General features: G+C 45.8%; 1 protein-coding gene across 5 annotated transcripts in view; it reads right to left on the bottom strand.

The window, feature by feature from the left end:
- The window catches only part of FMNL3 (formin like 3), a 106,230-nt gene that overhangs the window by 18,811 nt on the left and 65,692 nt on the right, over positions 1-21,727 (bottom strand). For all 5 annotated transcript variants that reach the window (XM_066615729.1, XM_066615727.1, XM_066615728.1 and 2 more), the window contains 13 exons: positions 20,080-20,173; positions 17,702-17,776; positions 16,825-16,935; positions 11,705-11,854; positions 9,477-9,578; positions 8,496-8,763; positions 8,331-8,399; positions 6,412-6,536; positions 4,886-5,088; positions 4,494-4,728; positions 2,936-3,004; positions 2,512-2,592; positions 566-695 (listed from right to left, as the gene is read on the bottom strand). In XM_066615729.1, coding sequence (XP_066471826.1) covers positions 566-695; positions 2,512-2,592; positions 2,936-3,004; positions 4,494-4,728; positions 4,886-5,088; positions 6,412-6,536; positions 8,331-8,399; positions 8,496-8,763; positions 9,477-9,578; positions 11,705-11,854; positions 16,825-16,935; positions 17,702-17,776; positions 20,080-20,173 — 1,712 coding nt within the window. The remainder of the gene's footprint in view (positions 1-565; positions 696-2,511; positions 2,593-2,935; positions 3,005-4,493; positions 4,729-4,885; positions 5,089-6,411; positions 6,537-8,330; positions 8,400-8,495; positions 8,764-9,476; positions 9,579-11,704; positions 11,855-16,824; positions 16,936-17,701; positions 17,777-20,079; positions 20,174-21,727) is intronic.

A 21,727-nucleotide genomic window follows, 5' to 3' on the forward strand; every position in this document is an offset into this window, starting at 1 on the left:
GCCTTAATGAAATCCACAAGCCCCACCCCCCCATTATACAAAATATGACACTTCCATTGCCTTCTAAAAATAGAAGCTAGAGGGTAATTACAAAAGATGCCCCCATTTACCAAATGCCCCAATTTGGCTGCCCCCAACTTGTAATCTGAGCAGCATCTCAGACTCCAGCCAAGCTCCCCAGCCTTAACTACTTCCCTTCTCAACAGAAACCAAGCTGTTCCGTGATTGCCTGTGCCTGTTTCAACAGCATACCTGCCTCCATATTCAGTGCCTCTCTCATTTCACAGGCTCCAGGTCAAACATCTGATGATGACATGGACACTGCCTCTTGCCCGCCCATGCTGGGTGCAGCTGTGTCCACAGACCACAGCCTTGACAGACGCGGAGCATTTCTCTCCCACACATCACAGGATACACTACCAGGGCACATATCACACACACACACACTGCTGCTTTCACAGTGTGTGAAGGAGGGGCCTTTAATGCACAGCATGGACTCTATGGTAAAACAGTCCTGGTCACAGATGGGGCCTAAGTGATGCTCCTTAAAGAGGCCTGCCCCTACCTGCAGCCGCCTTCTCCACAAAGTGCAGCTCCTGCCAGAAGGTGCTCAGTTCTGGGTATTTCTCCTTCACCATCATTGCAATGAAATGCAGGAGTGTCAGTTTCCGGTCCGTCGATTTGGTGTCCAGCAGCTTGATGGGGAGAAAAACAAAATGTACAGATACCACTATGCTCAGGAGCTGCAGGGCCCCCAGCCCGCTACGCACCAGGATGAGAAGCAACAGTGAAGTAAACAGCAGTGGTGTCACCACCAACTATGGGGGGGGTGTGTTTTCAGGCCGATTGGACATGGGGCAGGTGAGAGGGCAGAATGACTAGCGGCAATGCTCCACTCGCCGCACTCTCTTCACAACATCTTGGCATGGAAGACTCCATGCAAGAGCAGCAGCTACAGACTGAGGTGTTGGCTGCAGGTACTTTGCTCACTGCCCCCGTTCAGGTTCCCTCCAGGCACAGAGCCCAATTTAGCCAAATTGCTCTCTCTGACTATGCTGATTCACGAGGGTGTGAAAATACATATACACGGAGTGTGTGCGTGTGCTGCTATGGCTCTGGATTAGGATGGGGAAGACGGGATAGGATGGGGAAGACCTAGAAAGACCTCCAGAAATATCTACCTTGCCAGAGACTCCCATGAGGGGAGACTCAGAAGCCAGCACAGCTTCATCTGAAGAGAAAGAGAAGGGGATCGAGGTTGATTCCAAGGATTCTTTCTCCTTGAGATCAGCACAAGAGGACTACCCTCCTGCAGCTGGGGCAGCGGGAGACTCTTAGGCCCTGCAGGAGGCAACGCCGGAAGAGCCAGACACAGCCCCTTCAAATTTCAATAGCTTTCTTTGGGGGTGGGGTAAAGCTACAGACAACACCTGATCAATAAAGCTCCCAGTTGGCTGCAAGCAACTGGTGGAGCAACATCATTAGCTGTTGCTCTGAACCACCTTGTTGCATCAGGTTTCCGATCCTTGTTATCAAGAGATGTTGCTATCAGCTGGTTTGAGCCTCTGTTTTAATCGAAGCGCTGGACCAAAATGAGGGTGGGTGTCCAGTTTCTGAATGCTTTCGCCCCCTGCAAAATTAGTCCCCTTCTCCACTGTCTTTTTGGTAAGAAAGAGGGAATACATCATGCGGAGGCAATGGGGACGATGTTCCCATGTCTAATGCAGCTGCACGCAGTTGACTAGTTGTGGCAGAAAACAGATATCAATCTCAGTCCATATTCAGCCACAGCTTGCCACATGTAACACCATACAGGGACAGCTGGATTGGGGTGGAAGTGTTACTGTGTTGTGTTAGTGGGCATTGAGATTAGCAGTGCACTAGAAAGACACACCAGCCCACTTGTCTAGGCAATGAAGGTGCCTTCTCACTTCCTGCTCCCAAACCTGATGCAGAAGAATCTGAGGGAGAGACAGATGCAACAAACAAACAAACAAACAAACAAACAAACAAACAAACAAACAAACAAACAAACAAACAAACAAACAAACAAACAAACAAACAAACAAACAAACAAACAGGCCTGGAAGGAAGGGTTTTCTGGTGAAATTTTCATTCCCCCTTCCCCCAAACAGCAAGTTTCACAGAAAAATTAAACCTCATAAAAATTTGGCATGAAAATTTCACACAGCACTTAACGTAACCAACCGTGTTGGTGGTTTGCCTTCTCAGGACACCACAGTTGCATTATATGGTTTTTAAAAACTATGTTAAAATAGTATTTTTAGAAATAAACATTATAACATTTTATCTGCCCTGCTGTAAAGGTAGCTTCCTCGACAGGACAACCCTTTTGAGTTTTAAGATAAGAGATATATTGCACGATGGCACAGACAAAGAGAACAGACACTGTACTCATGTCCTGGGAAGCATGAGGGCATGGATAGATACCAATGGGCAAGCTTGCAAATGTTTACGTGCTCACATTCCTGTTAAACTGCCCCTCCTTACCAGGTCAAGACTCTGCAGCTTGAAACCATAAACTGAACCGCGTTTGCTGCTGTTCATGTAGTTGCCAAGAGCCAGGATGATCTAAAGGGAGAAAGGATAGGCATCTCATACAGAAGAAGCTTGATATATCAGGTATACCTTGTAAGTCCTCAGAGAATAAATATTGGGGCACAATTCCACTACCTGCAAGGAAGTCAACATCTTGCAGCCTGAAAGCCATGGCACCGAATCCCAAATGCACAGGGATACTCCCCAGCAACTAGTTGATGGGAGAGGCACTTGGCACATGCTCAGAGGCACTCTATTTCTCCTTCCGTAGTTCACCCAGGTTAAGCCTTGGCATTCAAAAGTAGTTTGGGGATAAGTGGAGCTCATCCTTTTCCATTTCCTTTGTAATTATTTCCACATCTACAGAGCGACCCACCTCCAGCATACGCTTAAGCTTCTGTGATGACTTGACAGATGCGGAGGCAGCAATGATGGCACTGAGTTGCTACAAGGGACAGAAACCAAAAAGTAACTATTATTCTTAAACACTTAACCACACCTTCTGCAATCTATGGAAACCCATTACTTTCTTCTCAAAAAGTCACAAAACAAGAAGATGCAAAGATGAGTATGGGGGGAACAGGGCTGGTGAGGGGAAAAAATGGAAGAGGATCCAGGGAGGCAAGCAATGGAAACTGCTCAAGGGTATCCAGGGAAGCACAAGTACTGAGTCAATGGCTCATCTATCCCAGTGCTGCCTACCCCACTAGCAACTGATCTCCAGGGTCTCAGAGAGAGCCCTTTTCCTACCTTTCCTACCAAAGTCGAAGGTGGCAGGGACTGCACCTGAGACCTTCTACATACCAAACCTGTGAGCTATGCATGATCCCTCCCTTGATCTTGCCGGATGGCACCAAAGGAGAGCTTACTGCTTGGCAAACATTGATGTAGTGGCACCACTGGAGATCAAGAATGTAAACTACGTCAATTACTCTCCAGTAAGATAGCCTGACGGTGATGTCATGATGTAATTATGTTTGCCCTTGTTGGGAAAGTATTCATTCCAATTCTGTTATACAATAGCAGGGAGTGTGTATGTTCACATTTTTTTTAAGGACAGAAAGGTGTGTTTTTGAAAATTGCATTACTAATATATAACATTATGGTTTGGTACGACTCTAGCCTTTTATCAAGTTGCAGCAGCTGCACCAGTGATATAATCCTTAACTCTTAACAGTCCAGGACTATGCATATTTACTCAGTAGGAAGCCTAATCAAGCTCAACTGTGCTTACTCCCAAATAAACAAACACAGGACCACAGCCTTACTACTTGCATAAAACATAATACTCCCTTGCTTGCTCTCATTGGAGACACAGGTGTCCCCCAGTATCTGTGGATCCAGTTCTTCACAGTTCTCTGCACCTCCCCACCCGTGCCCATTAACTTCCTTAACTGTTTTGTGAAGCACTCTCGTCTCTTCTTGGGTGCCTCTGGAGACCTGGGTAGCATCGAGCTGGCAACCCACTCTACTGGCATCCGCGGGTCTCAAAATAGCCCACAGACGCATCTGGAAGCTACTGCTGGGTTGTGAACGCAACTTCTGGTTTAACTGGAAGTCACGTTCAGCCACCACTGCAGATCATTCTGAGGCCTGCAGAGGCTACTAGAGTGTGTCACCAGCCTGGCGCAACCCACAAGAGGCCTCTGGAGGTTCCCAAGAAGATACTGGAGTGCATTGCAACACAGGAAGTTTGGGTTCTCTCTTATCCGTGGTTCCCAGTATCCATGTGGGAGCAGGAACCGGGGGATGCCTGTGGATACCAGTGGAGGCTTGTACAGTATATGGAAGTATAAAAGGCTGAGGAGATTATCAGGGGCAGGACAGAATTCCCAGACTCCTTTGCTAAATAAATTCCCCTCCTCCTCCTCCTCAACAGCTGATGACAGAAGCCAAGATCTCTGGATCCCAGAGAGGCAATTCAAGTCCCCTACCGGCATGAGCATCTGGATGTTTTCACTGAAGTTGCCCAGGAAAGCCATAATGGCCATGCGCTGTGTCAGCCGCTCTACTTTGCTGAAGTGCAGCATGAAACGGTCTTCATCTGACAGCTCCTCCAGCGGCTTCCGCTCCTTCTCATACTGGCGGAGCAGCTTGACCTCGTTCTCAGTTGGCAGGAAGCGCATCAGGCACTCCACAAAGTCCACTGGCAGGGTCTTCAAGTCAAACCTAAAATGCACACCAACAAAAGCAGCCTTACATCAGAAGATGGACAGACTAGACTATCTAGACTAACTAGCAAAAGAGTACATTTTCAAACTTCAGCAGGGAGTTTGAAGAAGAATCAGCATGGGGGAGGAGTGATGGCCCAGAGGGCAGCACCTACGTGTGGATGGCCTTGCAGATCTCCTCAGTGGTCCTGCCTGCCTTACGCAGCGTGATGGCTAAGTTCTTGGCCCTGTTGGCCTCCAGCAGCGTGACCTTGCTGACTGCCTTATGCGATGCCTTGTTCTTGGAGCAGAGGAGATCAATAGCAGGGCCCTGCGCTTTGGTCTTAAAAAGCTCCTCAAACTTGTCAAGGTCGAGATCCTGGAAGAGGAAAGAAGGCCCAAAGAGTTATGCATCCCACTCCTGGATTGCTGGTGTGTTAAAGCTAGGAATGATATTGTTTCAAAGCCCTGTCAATACCAGTAAGTTCTACGTCCAGCCTGCCAAAATAGCTCTTCCAGAAAGTTCCTCAGAGCTCCCTCACCCTGGGTTCAGATGTGTGGGAATTTCACAAACCTGCCTCCCAGCCCAATAAAGGTGATAAGCAAAGATGGCTTCAAAGATAGAGGGCAGAGATTACTTTTTAAACACATAGCCTCTGAGCCTGTAAACGCTTTGCAGGAACCATCCAACTTCTTCAACCAGAGTGACAGATACCTTTTATATTCAATGCTGGAGCTTCAACTCCTTCACCCCCACAAGAAATCACAAGATGGCTCAGCCCCTGCCACCCCAGCTCCTAGTTTCATCTCTGTATACCAGCACTCATAGACTGACACAAATTTTCACATAGGTGAGCAACCGAGGAAAGAAAGAAATAGGCCAAAACTATTATCCATCTTTAATCTACAAATTGTCAAATTGACTCAGCCTGGAATCTGGGCTCCCGTAGCTGTCCTAAATCTTGGGACTTCTCCCAAGCCTCTGTCAACTCCTGTGTGAGGATTTAATCTCAGCCAAACAAACAACCGTCCCTTCTGTTTCAGAAGCTGGAGTGCAAATGGCTTTGTCCCCTGAACACCTGAACATCTATCTATGTCAGGGGTGCCGGGCCCTGGGGCCACTTGCGGCCCTCAAAGCCTCTCAATGCGGCCCTCAGGGAGTCCCCAGTCTCCAATGAGCCTCTGGCCCACCGGAGATTTGTTGGAGCCCACACTGGCCCGACACAACTGCTCTCAGTGTGAGGGCGACTGTTTGACCTATCGCATGAGCTGTGGGATGAGGGCTCCCTCCACTACTTGTGGTTTCATGTCTGAGATGCAGTAGTGGCAGCAAAGGAAAGGCCAGCCTTGCTTTGTGCAAGGCCTTTTATAGACCTTGAGCTATTGCAACACCTTCATTCATTCATATAAGTTCATCTTTAATATATTCATTTATGTAAACTTATGTAAATTTATTCAAATTTTAAATAGAAATTAATTCTTTTTTTCCCTGGCCCCCGACACAGTGTCTGAGAGACCATGTGGCCCTCCTGCCAGAAACTTTGGACACCCCTGATCTATGTTATCACACCAGCTCACTGCTACAAGAACACTACAGACACTGAAACAACAGATGACAAATTGAGAAATAGCAGGCTGGAAATGATGCATACGCAGGCCTCTATATCCCACATCCTGGTACTGATGACTCCCTTTCCCTCACCTCCAAAATTTTCTCATCATCCAGTTCGCTAAAGACTGTGCCACTGATCTGGTTGGGCTTCAGTGCCGTCCAGTTGAAGACTGGTAAGCGGAATTTGGTCTTGATGGGCTTCTTGATCCTGATTGCTTGGGGGCACAGAGAAGAAAATAAAGTGTTATTTGACCATATAGTTGTGAGAGAGGCCAGTCACAGCTCTGTCCCAACAGAGTGTCAGGAAGAAGACTTGGCTAGATCCTTTGGCAGGTTTCTGTTTGTTTTTATTCTCCTTTGTTGGCTTCTCTTAGAGCATGGTTTCTCAAACCAAGGTCACCAAGGGGCTTTAGGGGCAGTCACCCAACCCTTTGTCTTTCTCCCTTGCAAGTCCATAAAGCACATTCACTCCTTTGTCTTGTATAGAACAAAAGAAGGGGCTACACTGCCCACCCAGTTGCTTCGCTCTGCGCTCCAATTCTCTTCCATTCACAGAGAGCAAGCAAGAGAAGGGTCAAGGCAGCAATGATCCAACCCTTCCCCTAGCATCACTGCTGCAAGCAATTGCAGAGGTAATGGTGAAGAAAGACATAGCAGAAAGCCCCAGTGGTGCTGTGGCCTCTTGCTGCTTCTTGCCCAGGTGGGTAGGAAGGAAATGGATCGACTCCTCCCCATTTCTCATCTTTACCTTTACCACCTGCTGTTCTTGCCTGGCTGTTCCAAACAACACAGTCCTGGAACGTGCTGGAATCCCTAGCATGTATGCACTACTGAAACAGAGACGCCTGCGTTGGCTCGGTCATGTCATGAGAATGGATGATGGCCAGATCCCAAAGGATCTCCTCTATGGAGAACTCGTGCAAGGAAAGCGCCCTACAGGTAGACCACAGCTGCGATACAAGGACATCTGCAAGAGGGATCTGAAGGCCTTAGGAGTGGACCTCAACAAGTGGGAAACCCTGGCCTCTGAGCGGCCCGCTTGGAGGCAGGCTGTGCAACATGGCCTTTCCCAGTTTGAAGAGACACTTGGCCAACAGTCTGAGGCTAAGAGGCAAAGAAGGAAGGCCCATAGCCAGGGAGACAGGCCAGGGACAGACTGCACTTGCTCCCAGTGTGGAAGGGATTGTCACTCCCGGATTGGCCTTTTCAGCCACACTAGACGCTGTTCCAGAACCACCTTTCAGAGCGCGATACCATAGTCTTTCGAGACTGAAGGTTGCCAACTACTACTCTTGCCTGGCATACAGGTTGGGAGCCCTCCTTGTCCACGCCCAACATGCTCCACCCAGGTTGTGTGTTGGAAGAAAGGGCAGAGTGGGATCCGGCAGGCAGAGAAAGTTAAGGTAAGGAAGGAGCTCTAGGAGCACAGTGCTCCCCTCCCCTTGTCCAGCCTGCCTTACCTGGCTGGGTGGGTGGGTGAGGAAGTGGTGAGGTGGGAGAAAAGACAAGGGGAACAAAATAGGGTGTTGCTTCAGGTGCCATGTTAACTTGGGCCAGGCCTGCATGGGGAGAGCTAAGCAGTGAAGCCCTACCCCAGATCAATGGGCATTTTATTTAACCACCTCCCTGGCTTCTGAGACTTCAGCAGGCTTGGTTCTCCTGCTTTCATGCTTTTCGTCGATGTCATCAGAGTTAGAAGCTTGTTTTTTAAAAAAAGTGAAATTGGAGATTCCCAAGAAGCTGAATTCTGGGCTCATTACTTTATTCTGTGCTTTGTAGAACAGCATTGTTACTCAATACCATCCTACTGGTTGGCAGCCTTCAGTCTCGAAAGACTATGGTATAAGCCTACAGCACCCAGTATTCCCAGGCGGTCTCCCATCCAAGTACTAACCAGGCCTGACCCTGCTCAGCTTCTGAGATCAGACGAGATCGGGCATGTGCAGGGTAACAGTTGCTGCCACCCTTTATCATTACACTTCTTCACATGTTGAGGATGTAAAGCATACCTGATAACCCCATCGTGAGGATCATGGAGGGGGATGCACCAGGAAGTGGTGGGGCTGGTGGACACTTATCTGTGAGGGAAAATAAAAGCAGAGTCACGCATCTCACTGCAGTAATTCACCTGATCAAAAAGATGCTTCTTTATTTGCACTGGGGTACAAACATACCTGGTAGTGGAGGTGGGGGTGGGGGGAGAGGTGGAGGAGGTGGAGGAGGGGGAGGAGGAGCCTCCATGGGAGGCAGGACTGGGAGGCGATCCTCCGGTAGATCGCTGAAGTTAATCTCCACCTCAGGGGGTGGGGGCAGCGGTAGGTGGTCCCCTCCTGCCGCCGCTGGTGGTGGATGTGAGGTATAGTGGCGCCAGAAAGCCTCTTCCTTCTCCTTTATGATTCTGCGCAGTGTGTGCACCTGGTTGCTGGCGCTTTCGTAGGTCTCCTGTTCCAGGGCACATAGACAAATCAGGCCTCATTCCATCTCTCTGAAGTCCACTCCCTGATCAACTTCCATCATCCTCAAAGTACAGAGGAATAAAGTATACATTTAACAAACTTGCTAACTGGTGTACAATTCAATGGTAAAGGTTTTCCTGGACTTTACCACTGCAAGCACAGTTTACATCTTGAATATTTCTCCACAAGGGGGAAAAAACCAATACCTTCCTGCACACAGAACAGCAACATGTAAAGAAGATGGGTCTAGTGTAGTCTTCTTTTTTTTTGGTAGTTTTCTACATTCAGAGAGCTTTATCTGTCATGGAAGGGGGGATGTACAAAAAAAGTATCACCCTCCTGCCATCTGAGGTGGTACAGTCCAGGAAAGATCTGCTTCTTGATTCTATGGAGTGTGAAAATGAATCCTTAGTCATTATCCTATGGAAATATAAATGCTACCCTAACCACTGTTATAAAAGGAAATGGTAGGATTCATAAGAGGGAGAGAGAACCTCCACATCACATAGAGGAGGAATGGGGTCAGCCCACAAATCTATGGCAATTCAGCTAGTGTCAACAAGGGATCAGGGCTATTACCCAAAATGCCCTTACAGCTGCAGTGACATGATTTCAACCCAGCATCATCAAGAGTCCCAGAAAACAGGCTGCTGGTTCATTGCTGAGCACAATTCAAGTGCTCCCTGTTTTCTTGCCCACCTTGACAATCTCCAATTCTTTCTCCCGCTGTAATAGCTGCTTCTCCAGCTCTGCCACTCGCATTATATTTTCATTCTCCAGATCCAGCAGCTTTTCTGTCAACTGAAAATAAAATAAAATGGAACCACTGACATGATACTTCTGATCCAGTCACTGTGATAATTGTACCTTGTACTCAACCCTGATTAAGTGGGGCACCTGGATAGCAACTATTTACTCCAGCAGAGCATCTTTTCCACTGATTGTTCACTGGCAACCTTTGCATCTTTTTTTCTTTATATGGTAAGCCCCATTTGACTGGGAATCATCTCCTTATTTATTTTGCTATACAAGTTGATTTGTGAGCTGATTTGCTACCAGGTGGTATACATCACATTTAATAATCAGAAGTAGCACACTACTTATTACCAGATGCTGAGGACAAAGCAAGTCTTTAACTACAAAGACTAAAGAACAAACTCCTTCCCGGAAACACTGAGTAGAAATACAAGGCCCAGAAAGGTCTACAGTAGTGGAAACAGATTATCATACACACCCTGACCATGGAGAAAGAAACCTTGGGGTGTGGAGTCAAAAATCATAGTCCTATGGAACAATGAGATACTACAAGTACACTAACAGTGACTGAGTACATGTATGAACAATTTGCCACAAAGCCATAACATTTCTAGATATGAAAAACTACCATACCCTAGAACAGTGGAACTTTCATGGAGCTGACTAGAGGGGAGATGACCTTTGACTTAATTCTGAGTGATGTGCTGAACCTGGTGGAAGACGTGAAGGCTGTTCAGCATGCACGCCAAAGGAATAGGAAAGATACAAACAAATCCAGGACGATGCCTGCACAGTTAACAAGCGTAAGCTGCAAACCTATATACACTTACCTGGGAGTAAGCCTCATCAAACACTATAGGACTTACTTCTGAATAGCCATGCAGATTGTGTACTGAGTAAAGGAAATCATAAAAGGGAAGAAGGGTTCCTTTAAAACATGGAAGTCTTGCTCAAATGAGAAGAATAAAAAGGACTACAAATTCTGGTCAAAGAAATTCAAGTTAAAAGTAAGGCAAGAAGAGAGAAAAAATATTTGTGAAGCATATTTCTTAAAACAAGAAGACCAAAAAATGTTCTAAATACATCTGAAGCCGGAAACAAGCAGGTTCAATTACTAGACAAGAAAGGAGTGAAGTGATCACTAAAGAGACGTTGCATAGAAGCTGAATGAATTCCTTGCATGAGGTGCAAAAGGAATTCATTTTCCTCCACTGCAAAAGATGCTGGATAGATGCCCTCCACCAGAGCCACATAATACAGCCAGTATCAGAAGCCTTTACAGTGATGCCTCACAAGACGAATGCCTCGCGCAACGAAAAACTCACAAGACGAAAGCGTTTTGTGATTTTTTTGGTGACTCACAAGACGAATTTTTCTATGGCCATGCTTCGCAAGACAAACTTTTTTGCATTTTTTTTTGGTTTGTTTTAAATCGCGCTTCGCAAGACAAAAATTTCGCAATACGAAACGACTCACGGAACGAATTAATTTCTTCTTGCGAGGCACCACTATATATAAATATATGGCGTGGCTGAATCTCAAATACTGTGAACAGTTCTGGTCACCTCATCTCAAAAAGGACATTCTAGAGCTGGAAAAAATGCTTAGAAGGGCAACCAAAACCATCAAAAGGTTGGCGCAACTTTAGTGCGGAAAGGTTCAAATGTTGGAGATTTTCTCATTTGGGAAGAAAAGAAAACTACTGGGGTAGACATTGTGAGAAAATGCCTACAAAAGGCATAACACTTCTTCCTCTCACCGGACACTAGAACGGAACAGTCACTGAATGAAATGGACTCGGCAACAGATTCTAGACAAGCAAAGGAAGCGCTTCTTCATATAGTGCATTACTGATCTACAGAACCTGCATCCACAAGTTGTGGTATTGGCCACAAGCTCAGATGACTTTAAAAGAAAATTGGACAGATTCATGGAGGCCAATCAATAGCTACAAGTCATGATGGCTGTGTGCTACCTCCAAGAACTGCAGCAGCATCTGCCTCTGAAAGTCAAGTTTTGAAAGGGCAAACAATGAAGGGCTGTTGCCTTCCTGCTTTTCTTGTGGGTTTGCCACCGGCATCTGGTTGATCACTGTTGGAAAGAGAATGCTGGACAAGGTGGAAACAGTAGGATTCTTATGTCAAACAAAAGGGGGATGACTATATACCTACATGTGATAAGTGCTCTTCCAACTCTTCCACTTTCTCCAGTGCCACATTCTTGGTCTCCGCATCCTCTAGCAGCCCACCCACGTCAAACACATTGTCCAGGTAAGCCTGGATTTGCACTTGCAGTTTTTCACTTTCTGTGTGTCTTGACTTCTGCAGAGTGAGAGAGGAAGAGGAAAAAAAATCCAGCAAGGGGAAGAGACTTGCAGGGAGCAGAGGGAAGAATGAGAGCCATCGTGCGGGAGACAGAGTTCTCAGATCCCTGTGTGACTACACTGAGCCTCCCGTAAAGCTGGCACAGAACTCTTTTGGTGGAAATACGGACGCATTCCCACAGGAAGCTTTCCACATTGGGTAGAACATAAAAATGTAAGGGAAGCCGACTAGTGGGGGGGGGGATAACATATAGCGTCAATCCTTCCAGCGTATCTTTAACCAAATGTCAAGAACAATGATCAACAGCTCAATCCTAACTAAATCCCCACCACCAACGCAGTCACACCACTGGAGCATGAGCTGCATCTTATGGGGGGGGGAGTCCCAGAGGTCTCCTCAGGGTAAGGGATTATTATCTCCCTTGCCTGGGGTAAACCTTCACTGCCTAAATGGCGCAAGTCTGCGTAGACCTGGGAAAGCAGATTGAGGCCAGAAAGGGGGATAGCATATCAGCAGCTCCACTGCTGCTGATACCACCCTATCCCCACTCCAGTATCCAGTCTGTTGCGGTCCCTCCCCATCACATTCTTCCTTCTCCCCACCTCCAACCCCTCTCCATGCTGACCTACCAGTGCTGCCTCTCCTTGCCAGGCCACTGGCTGCCTGGGATGGTTGTCCAGCTGTGCTCTGTTGCGTGTCATCTTTTGCGACAGCCATAAAGCATGCTGCACCACCGCAACACAAGTTTTGGAGGCCCAGCACAATTGGACCATTAAATATATATTTTATACAGATGTATGTTGGATTTATACCACAGTAGAACCTCCAAAGTTGACCACCTCTCTATAATGACCACTTCCTTAAGTTGACCTAATTTTCACAGTATGGTCAGACACTGCATATACACTATGGGAGAGCAACCTCTCTATATTGACCACCTCCATAAGTTGTATCTTGACCACGTTGACCATTGCACAGAGTATTAATTTACCCTCCGTAAGTTGTCCACTGAACGCAATACTGTGGGCCTGTGTTTTATCTGGTTTGTCCCATCTTGGAAAAGCAACAAGCCACACGACAATCCCTCCCCTACGCCTGCTAGCGAAAGGGGTTTTATAGGTGGGCCCATAGCTAACAGACCTGTGCCGGCTGCCGATTGTACCTGGACATGTACCAAGTTGTGAGGGACATGAGGTTGCTTGTGCATACATAGTGAAGCCACTGTCCTTTCACTTTGGTTCCCATCACCAGTGCATTACTTTACACATATTGAAACACAACTGCTATTTTGCTGCCTATTCTCCCGGTTTGGAGAGATCCTTCTGGAGCACTTCACAATCCCTTCTGGTCTTCACCACTCAGAAAAGCTTAGTGTCATCCACAAACTTGTCCACCTCCCTGCTTATCCCTGTTTCCAGGTCATTTACGAAGATGTTGAAAAGCACCAGTCCTAGGACAGATCCTTGAGACACTCCACTTTCCACCTCTCTCCACTTTTTTTGTCAATTGCCCATTGACACCCACTCTCTGTTTCCTGGTCCTCAACCAGTTCCCAATCCATGAGAGGACCTGTCCTCTTATTCCCTGACTGTGTAGTTTTCTCAACAGCTTTTAGTGAGGGACCTTATCAAACACCTTCTGGCATTTAGTGAATCTGAGGAGACCCAGTGGAGGCCAGGCAGCCTAAGTAAAAAAGTGTTTTTGGTGTTTTTTTAGCTGTTGGGGCTACGTAACATGCTATGGGCTGGCAAGGGATAGCATTGGTCTGCCTGTCTGCTATGAAACCAAGTATTTTTTTTTTTTAACTTACAAATCTTTTTAAGGTTATAAATTTTCAGGAGTTTTTTAAAACACTGATTGTGGGTTGTTTATTCTCTGTCTCTTGATATAGATATAGATGATATAACTAGTAAGCATCACAAGAGGATCAATTCTCACTGATATTTGCAATACAACTTTTTAAAAATCCAATCTAAATAATAACTTGGCCTTGCATTTGTTGTCCTGGGAGCTAAACATGATAATATTTAAATGCCTTTTTTCGTATGTTGACCACCTCTCTATGTTGACCAATTCCTCCAGTCCCTTGGGTGGTCAACTTAAAGAGGTTCTACTGTACTTTTATGGCTTCTCTCCCTCACAGAACTTTGGGAACTGTAGGACTGGGAACTGTAGGATGCTATGTATTCTGTTAGGAATTTCTAGGTCTCTTTTGCAGAACTACAATTCCCAGGTTTCTCTGGAAAGAGAGAATGACTGTTAATTTTTTGTATGCCAATAAAGGTTTGGGACTTGAACTTGACTATTAATTTTTCCAACTTAAGTCAGTAGTGTAGATATGCCCTTTGGGAAATCTTGAACTGGCAAGAACATGTAAGAATTCCTTGCCAACAACTCCAAGATAACAGGCTCCTTGTAAGGGTGTTCTCATCTCTTTATCTTGGATCACTGTTTTGGGCTTCCACCTTCCAGACTTTTTCATTCTGCTGCCATATTCCTGTAGCGCTTATTTCCCCTTATCATAATCTGCAATGATCTTAGTTTAGAGAACAAGACCTCATCTCCAGATCTGGACTTGTGAATTATCTTTGGTTTTTGGCTGAAACTCAGCCTAAAAACTAACATCAAACCAGGATTTGACACAAAATTCAGCTCTGAAAACTTGTGTTCCATCACACCCACTTCTTGAATAACCACAGGTACGATTACACTTATTACCCAAACCTACACTGTAGTCTAGAACGCCTACCTTCATTTCTAGCTGATATTATGCTGGCTTTATGAAAAGTTAACTGTTGCTATCTATTTCAACCTGAACCCAACCAGTTTTGATAACTCAATTTTTTTTCCAGTTTTGTTTCCATTGCTAGAGCATTGTGATCTTTTGGCATTTCACATTTCAATGAAGCAGGGAAAAATTTTTACCTCCAGTTTCACCAATAATTTTCTGTGAACTGGTTAGCTTCAGAGCAAGTTGTTGGTAGATCACACTCCTAGGCTAGGAGATGCTGGCTAATAACAGTTCTCTTCAATGAAACTGAAAGCATGTTTGCTGCCATCCGGCAGACATAATAGACATAAAACTGTGTCTTGGTAAATCTAATGAAGGTTGGAAATGGACAACAGTTTTAAGGAGAGTTAAAAGTGGTTTGAAAGGGTGACTGTGTCTCATGGAGTACACACTTCTCTTATCCCTGCATCACTTCTTGTTAAATATGCTTTGTGGGTTTTTGAAACAACACAGAAACTTGAAAAACCTGTTTACCAGAGGCAAGGCTGGAACAGGTGTTCTCCTCACAAGCAGTGACCCATCTTTCAAACCATCCTTGACTGCCAAAAAACCCAAACTGTTATCTGTCTCAAGCTGAGCAGTGTTTGTAGACTGAGGGAAATTTTCCTCAGCAAGGGGAAATTTTGTTAGTAGAGGAAGAGAGCAGTTTCTTGAAAATGAGGCAAATTTTTCAGGAACCAAGTAAAAAGACACACCAGACAAATGCCCTATGTTGCTAGTTTCTGTCTTCATTTAATGAAATTATCTATGACCCATGAACACTTAAGCTACAAGATATGTTTTAGTCTTTAAGGCAGCGATTTTCACCCTTTTCCATCTCAGGGCACACTGACAAGGTGCTAAAATTGTCAAGCACAACATCAGCTTTTTGATCATTGACAAGGCACACCATGCTGCTGGTGGGGGCTAACATCCCCCAACGGCCGTAATAATAAATGACGCCCCCCAAATTCTTGTGGCACACCTGTAGACCATTTGCAGCACACCACTGCCACAAATCGCTGCTTTAAGATATCACAAGATTATTTGTGGTTTTTGCTGCAACTCCACAACGACTTTATTTTCATGTGGCTCCAAAAGGCCTTCTAAATAAAGGCTACTCTCCAACCACAGTGAATTATGTGTACTTTCCCTTCCCCACTCACCCACTGCCTCACATTCTCTGCCTGGCCACTGGTTACCTTAGACAGACATACAGGTTTGCTAAAAGGTGGAGCACCTGTGCTTAGTTATTGAGCTTGTGTGAGGATCACATTGGTAATTCAGGGTCCACACTGTGTTTTAAGTCCAGAGGTCCCCCAAATGGAAACCACTGCGTCATGAAAAATCCCTCCCCTGCCCATGAGTGGTGCTTACTGTTCTGCGTTACGGTGCTGCTTTACGGCGCTGCTTTTAATTCAAGCTGATGTGGGCACAGGGACGCAGAACAGTATGTGCTGCTCAAGGGAGGGGGATTTTTCCAAACCCTGGATCTGGCCTGTGGGCCAGGGTTTGGAAAGCTCTGTTTTAGTCAATAAGAGCCCAATCTTCACCTTGCCGCCTTGATGGCAGTGAGGCTCCTATGACAGCATTGACTGCCATAAGGCAGCCACTGCCTGTCGTAAAAGGCGTTCCGACAGCGTGTGAGTCAGCTCGCTGTTGGGACCACTGGCAGGAAGAGCTGTGCCATCCCACCTCTGCCAGTGAGGGAATCCCCACTCGCTGGAGGACGTAGAAAGATCGGGGAGGCCGGAGGGGGGAACTAAGGTAGGGAGGGGGCAGAACTGGGCGGGAAGGGAGGAGTAATGGGGTGGGGATACCGAAGGAGGGAGAGGATCTGTTGAGGGCAGCCCACAATGGATTTTATCCCTTCTGGCAGCAGCATTCCTGCCCTGTTTCTCTCCTCAGACTTGCTCTGGCAAACTTGCCAGTGCAGTTCCAAGGAGACCCACTGTGGGCTGGGATGCTTACGTGGAGGTAAGGGGATCTTACAATCCCCTTTTTCGTTTGAAGCCTCCTGGCGCCCCCCCCCCCCCGATGCAGTATTTGCCAGTTTGGCATTGCTGCGATGGTGGGGAGGTAAAAGAATAAGATTAGGCTCTAAGGCTTTTCAATCACTTCAGTGCAAGTCTAGAGGAAAACTGTGTTCCAGAAAAGAAAACATTTATGCATGTGGAAGGGTGGGGTGAGGCTTTACCTGCAAGAATTCTTCCAGACCCAACTTGGTGAACTCATATTGCAGGTGCACTCGGAAATTCATGTCCTCCACGGAATGCACCACAATGTTGATGAACTGCATACAGGCTACCTGCAAAAGACAGAGAGGTACTTGTTGGGATTCTGGTGCATGGTCTCAACCTGACATTGCCCTGCAGCTTTTTATGCCTTTTCCACTGAAGATTTTTATAAAGCCTATATGCTAGGACTCCACAATTGGAAAGATGTCTATCAAGTGTCAAAAACCCATCTTCTTTCTATGTCTTGGGAGGATAAAGGAACAAAGAGGTAGGCTACAAGGCTCAGAAGGAAGGCAGAACGCTCTGAAGGTGAGACCAGGCAAACTTTTTTTGGTATCTCTTCCACAATGCACTTTGGGGAGATCAGACCCTCTCCAGCCATCAGAGAACAGTGATAATCTCCCTCAACACTAAGATGCTTCTGCAATAATCAGTATTGTGTGCCTGTCAGATACCTATTTGCACACAACCAGCTTGTCCTGTCACAAATTTCTTTCTTTTTAATAAAGGGACTCTTCAGCATAAACTCCCAATACATTTCACATTGGTACATTTTACACTGTACCAAGGCTCAGTGGACTTGCACAGAATGCACTGCAGGTGGGTGTGATTGTGACTGTGATCATGGAGTCCACTGTCCCCAGCAAGGTCAGGGACAGCCACAGTTCTAAATCGTCCCACATGGTGTACATACCACTCTTGATTTAAGAGGTATAATATGTACCACAATCCTTCCTCCCACCATCAGGCCCGTGGGAGCTTCTAACATAAACAAAGCCTCTGGAAAATGCAGGCTCATGCTTTTACAAAAAGTGGATGACTGGCTTTGCTCCTTACCATAAAGTCAATATTGCTGTCCTCATTGCGGAAGTACTCCATCAGCTTCTCGAAGCGGTGTTGTTCTTTGCAAACCTGAGAAGTAGAGAGCATGCCAGGATCACAGGAGCTCTTTAGTACCAATAACCAGCCACATACAGCTTGTTCCCAAGGGCACAAGAACATAAAAACAGCCCCACTGGATCAGGCCATAGGCCCATCTAGTCCAGCTTCCTGTATCTCACAGCAGCACACCAGATAACAAGAGACCTCATCCTGGTGCCCTCCCTTGGATCTGACATAGCCCATTTGTAAAATCAGGAGGTTGCACATACACATCATGGCTTGTAACCAGTAATGGATTTTTCCTCCAGAAACTTGTCCAATCCCCTTTTAAAGGCATCTAGGCCAGATGCGGTCACCACATCCTGTGGCAAGGAGTTCCGCAGACCAACCACACGATGACATCTCCCATAAATGCTCCTCCACATAGCTATTCAGCCCTTCTTCTTGAGCACATTCCATAATTCATTTCTGCCTCATACTCGCAGAGGAAAAGATTGCCATAGGAAGCCCATGAAGGAGAAACAAGCAGTTTATCTTCAGTTGCCCCACATAGATAGCACTGTGCTTTTAAAGCGCTTGGGACACATGAAGTTGTAGCCTAAAGATCTACAGGGTTATGAACATGTGCATTTGTAGTTGCAAACAGCCCAAAGTACACTTGAGCATAGCAGCTTTCAGCTGCTGAGCCCACTATGTAATTCTAGGCCATGAACAGCAGGAGATTGTTGCATGCCTGGACAGGAGCAGGTCCACTAGTAAGCTTATACTCCTGTCATTCTCTACTGGGCTGTGCACGTACTAGGTCCCTCACTTAGTAGACTACAGACAAAACTACACCAAAGCCCAAGGATGTGCTGCATATATACTGGGAGTTGCACAAGAGCAGAATTAACTCATACATTGGATTTGACTTGTTGCACAAAAACTTTGGCCACTGCTGCTCTATCCGTGACACTTAACTCTTTCACTACTGCTCTCCCTCCATTTAAACACCCTGAGTTTTATCCAAAGGATGTAAATCCCAACTAAGGCTGAAATCCTATACACACTTGCCTGGGAGTAAGTACCATTGAATTCATTATTTGCTTAAGACTTGTTACTGAATTCAGTGAGACTTACTTCTAAGTAGACATGCAAAGGATTGTGTTGCAAGTCTCATTGACATTAATGAGACTAAACTTAGATATGAATAACTCACCTCCTCCTATTTCAGTGGTACTTAAATCAGGATTTGCTTTCTTTGGACTCAATCCCCTAGTTCAGGGTTTCTCAAACTTTTTGATCTCGGGAGTGATTCCACTCCTAACACTGATCTTAGGGAACCCCAAAGGCTCTCAGGAGCACTCATTTAGAAACAATGCTTTGGGAGAGTGAGAATTAGAGTCTAGTTCAGCAGTTCCCAAACTGTGACCCACCAGTGGGCCATGACCCAATTTTTGGTGGTTCGAGAAACTGACAGGACAGATTAAGGCTACAATCTTATCCACACTTTCCTGGGAGTAAGCCCCATTGACTACAATGGGACTTACTTCTGAGTAGACATGAATATGATTGGGCTCTATGTGCATCAAGGTTTAAATAACCTGCTACTTGGAGGGGAGCACTGCTGCCCTATCTCCATTATAGCCACAAGAGGCTTGAGTGGCTGGAACAGTGACATTTTTTTTTAGGCAGGTCCTGATGCTAAAAAGTTTGGGAACCACTGGTCTAGTTCCATCTCTGTGCATATACCTTTATATGTAATTTTCATGTGCTTGCATGCATATGTCCTACCCCTATTCTTGTCTACTTACAGGCATCCCCCGCTTATTCAACAGCTTAGGGAGCAGAGCACTGTTGAAAACCAGAAATCTTGAAAACTAGAGCCCAGTCTTTTTTTTAGTTTGCAAATGGCTGCTTAAAAACATAAATATCACTTGCAAATATGGGGAAAAAATAACACACTATATAAAAGTGCGAATGGATGAAAAGATAGTGCCAAGTCAATTGAGCAAAATAGGTTGAAAAGAATGTACAACACGTCAAATATAGGTGTTCTGGTTATAACTGAAAAGTGTTGAAGAGCAGATTGTCAAAATGTGAATTGCCAAAAAGAGGGGGCACCTGTTTTACATTTAAACCCTGTCTTCCTTTCCTGGTGGAACTCAAGCCCATGCGGTTTCCAGACAGTTTCTCATTTAGGCACAGACTCCAGCTTGCTTAGCTTCAGCAAGGTGACTACATCATGTGCCCTCAGACCATATCCTTGGACCATGTTCTTCACCTTCCCTTCCTCTTCAAAATTTGATATCTAGGCTAATAAACAGAGTATGGGGTGGAAGGGTAGTACTCACCTCCTTGAAGTTCTCAAAGGCAGCCAAAATTATTTCGTGGCCACCACGCACCAAGCAAACAGCAGCTAGCAGTTCTAGCACCAGGGCTTTTGTCCTGTACAGGGAAGGAAAGAAACAGCAATGCAATTGTGCATCAGCATGAACTAGAAAATGCAATATTACTCCCATGACAGAGCTGCTGAGAAAAGCAGAGAGATGTAGTTACTACAAGGGAGAGGTCTTTTTGTCAGGGAATTTGTAAGTTTGAATCAAGGGCTTTAAGAAGATAAGGACATAAGAAAACCCAGCTGGATCAGGCCACAGTCCATCTAGTCCAGCATTCCATTTCCCACCAATTGTCTCTAGGAAGCCCACAAGCTGGAGAGAAAGGCTTATTTTCTTCAACCACTACTCCCCTGTAACTGGTATTCAGAGGCATGCTGCTGTTGCTGGATCTGGACCTTGCATCTGACAGACTACTGCAGATTCCATTTTGCCATCCCAGCTGGTAGGTCTCTTATCCACTTTGCCAATGCAGTTTGATTGGTTCTTCCTGTCTCCAGCTGAACTCAGTCATTAGCATGGTGACAAATACGAAGTAAATGTGATTTTCCCCTCTACAAGTGCAAGGCTAGAGTGACTCCCCTTATATGTGTAATGGTTCTACCACTTGAATGGCAGCTTTCAAATGGGAACAGGAAGCAAGGGTTGTGTGTTTTGCTTGTCTTTCCAACTGTTCTCTATGGTACTGGAGGCTCCTCGCCACTCAGTACAGGTGATTGGCCCCTGCTGTGGCACCTCCTTACACTGTCTGAACATTGGTCTGTTTAACTAGCAGTGACTCTGCAAGGTCTCTCAGGCAGGAGTCATTTCCAGCTCAGCTACAATATAAACGGAGATGAAAGAGACTGAGCTAGGGACCTTATTCATTCAAAGCACGAACTATGAATCTTCCCCAACGTAGCTAAAGGAAAAAAGTTGGGAGGGGGGAGTCTATTAAGGCGGAGGCAACAGGACGCTAAGCTCCATGGCACATGTCCTCCAGCCACTTTGTGCAATTACATTGATGTGATCAAGTTCCTTCTATAGATATACAGAGAGAACATCCTTCAACTAGGCCTATTTAGAAGACAGGACATGTATTTTCTCAAGCAAGGTTACTAGTATATAATGAAATGCAACTCTATCCTGGGGCTTAATCTCCAGGTTTCCCAGTGCAGTCCTATACACTCTTACCATGAAGTAAATTCCACTATAATCAATGGGACTTACTGTACTATAATCAAGTGAGCCTTTTGTAGGTGCGCTTACAAAAATGTGTGCCAAAATCTGTCTGGTAATAAATAAATAAATATCAGAAATTAGATGTTATACTTTCACTGTACGGAAGAGTATTTCCTCACAGAATGCATAATTCACTAAAGGAATTCACTATCACAAGGTGCAGTGATGACTACTAACTGGCAGCCGAAACCTATCCAACTTTCCAGCACCAATGCAACTGCAATGCAGCCCTGGGGTAAGGGAACAAATGTTCCCAAACCTTAAGGAGGCCGCTGTGACTGCACCCCCAACACAGTAAGCAGTGCTTCCCCCATAGGCATAGCAGCACTGGTACTGGAAAATTGGATAGGACTGGACTGTTAGCCTGTTTTTAAAAAGGGATTTG

Source organism: Tiliqua scincoides, chromosome 2 (genome assembly GCF_035046505.1).
Source record: "Tiliqua scincoides isolate rTilSci1 chromosome 2, rTilSci1.hap2, whole genome shotgun sequence".
Classification (NCBI taxonomy): Eukaryota; Metazoa; Chordata; class Lepidosauria; order Squamata; family Scincidae; genus Tiliqua; species Tiliqua scincoides.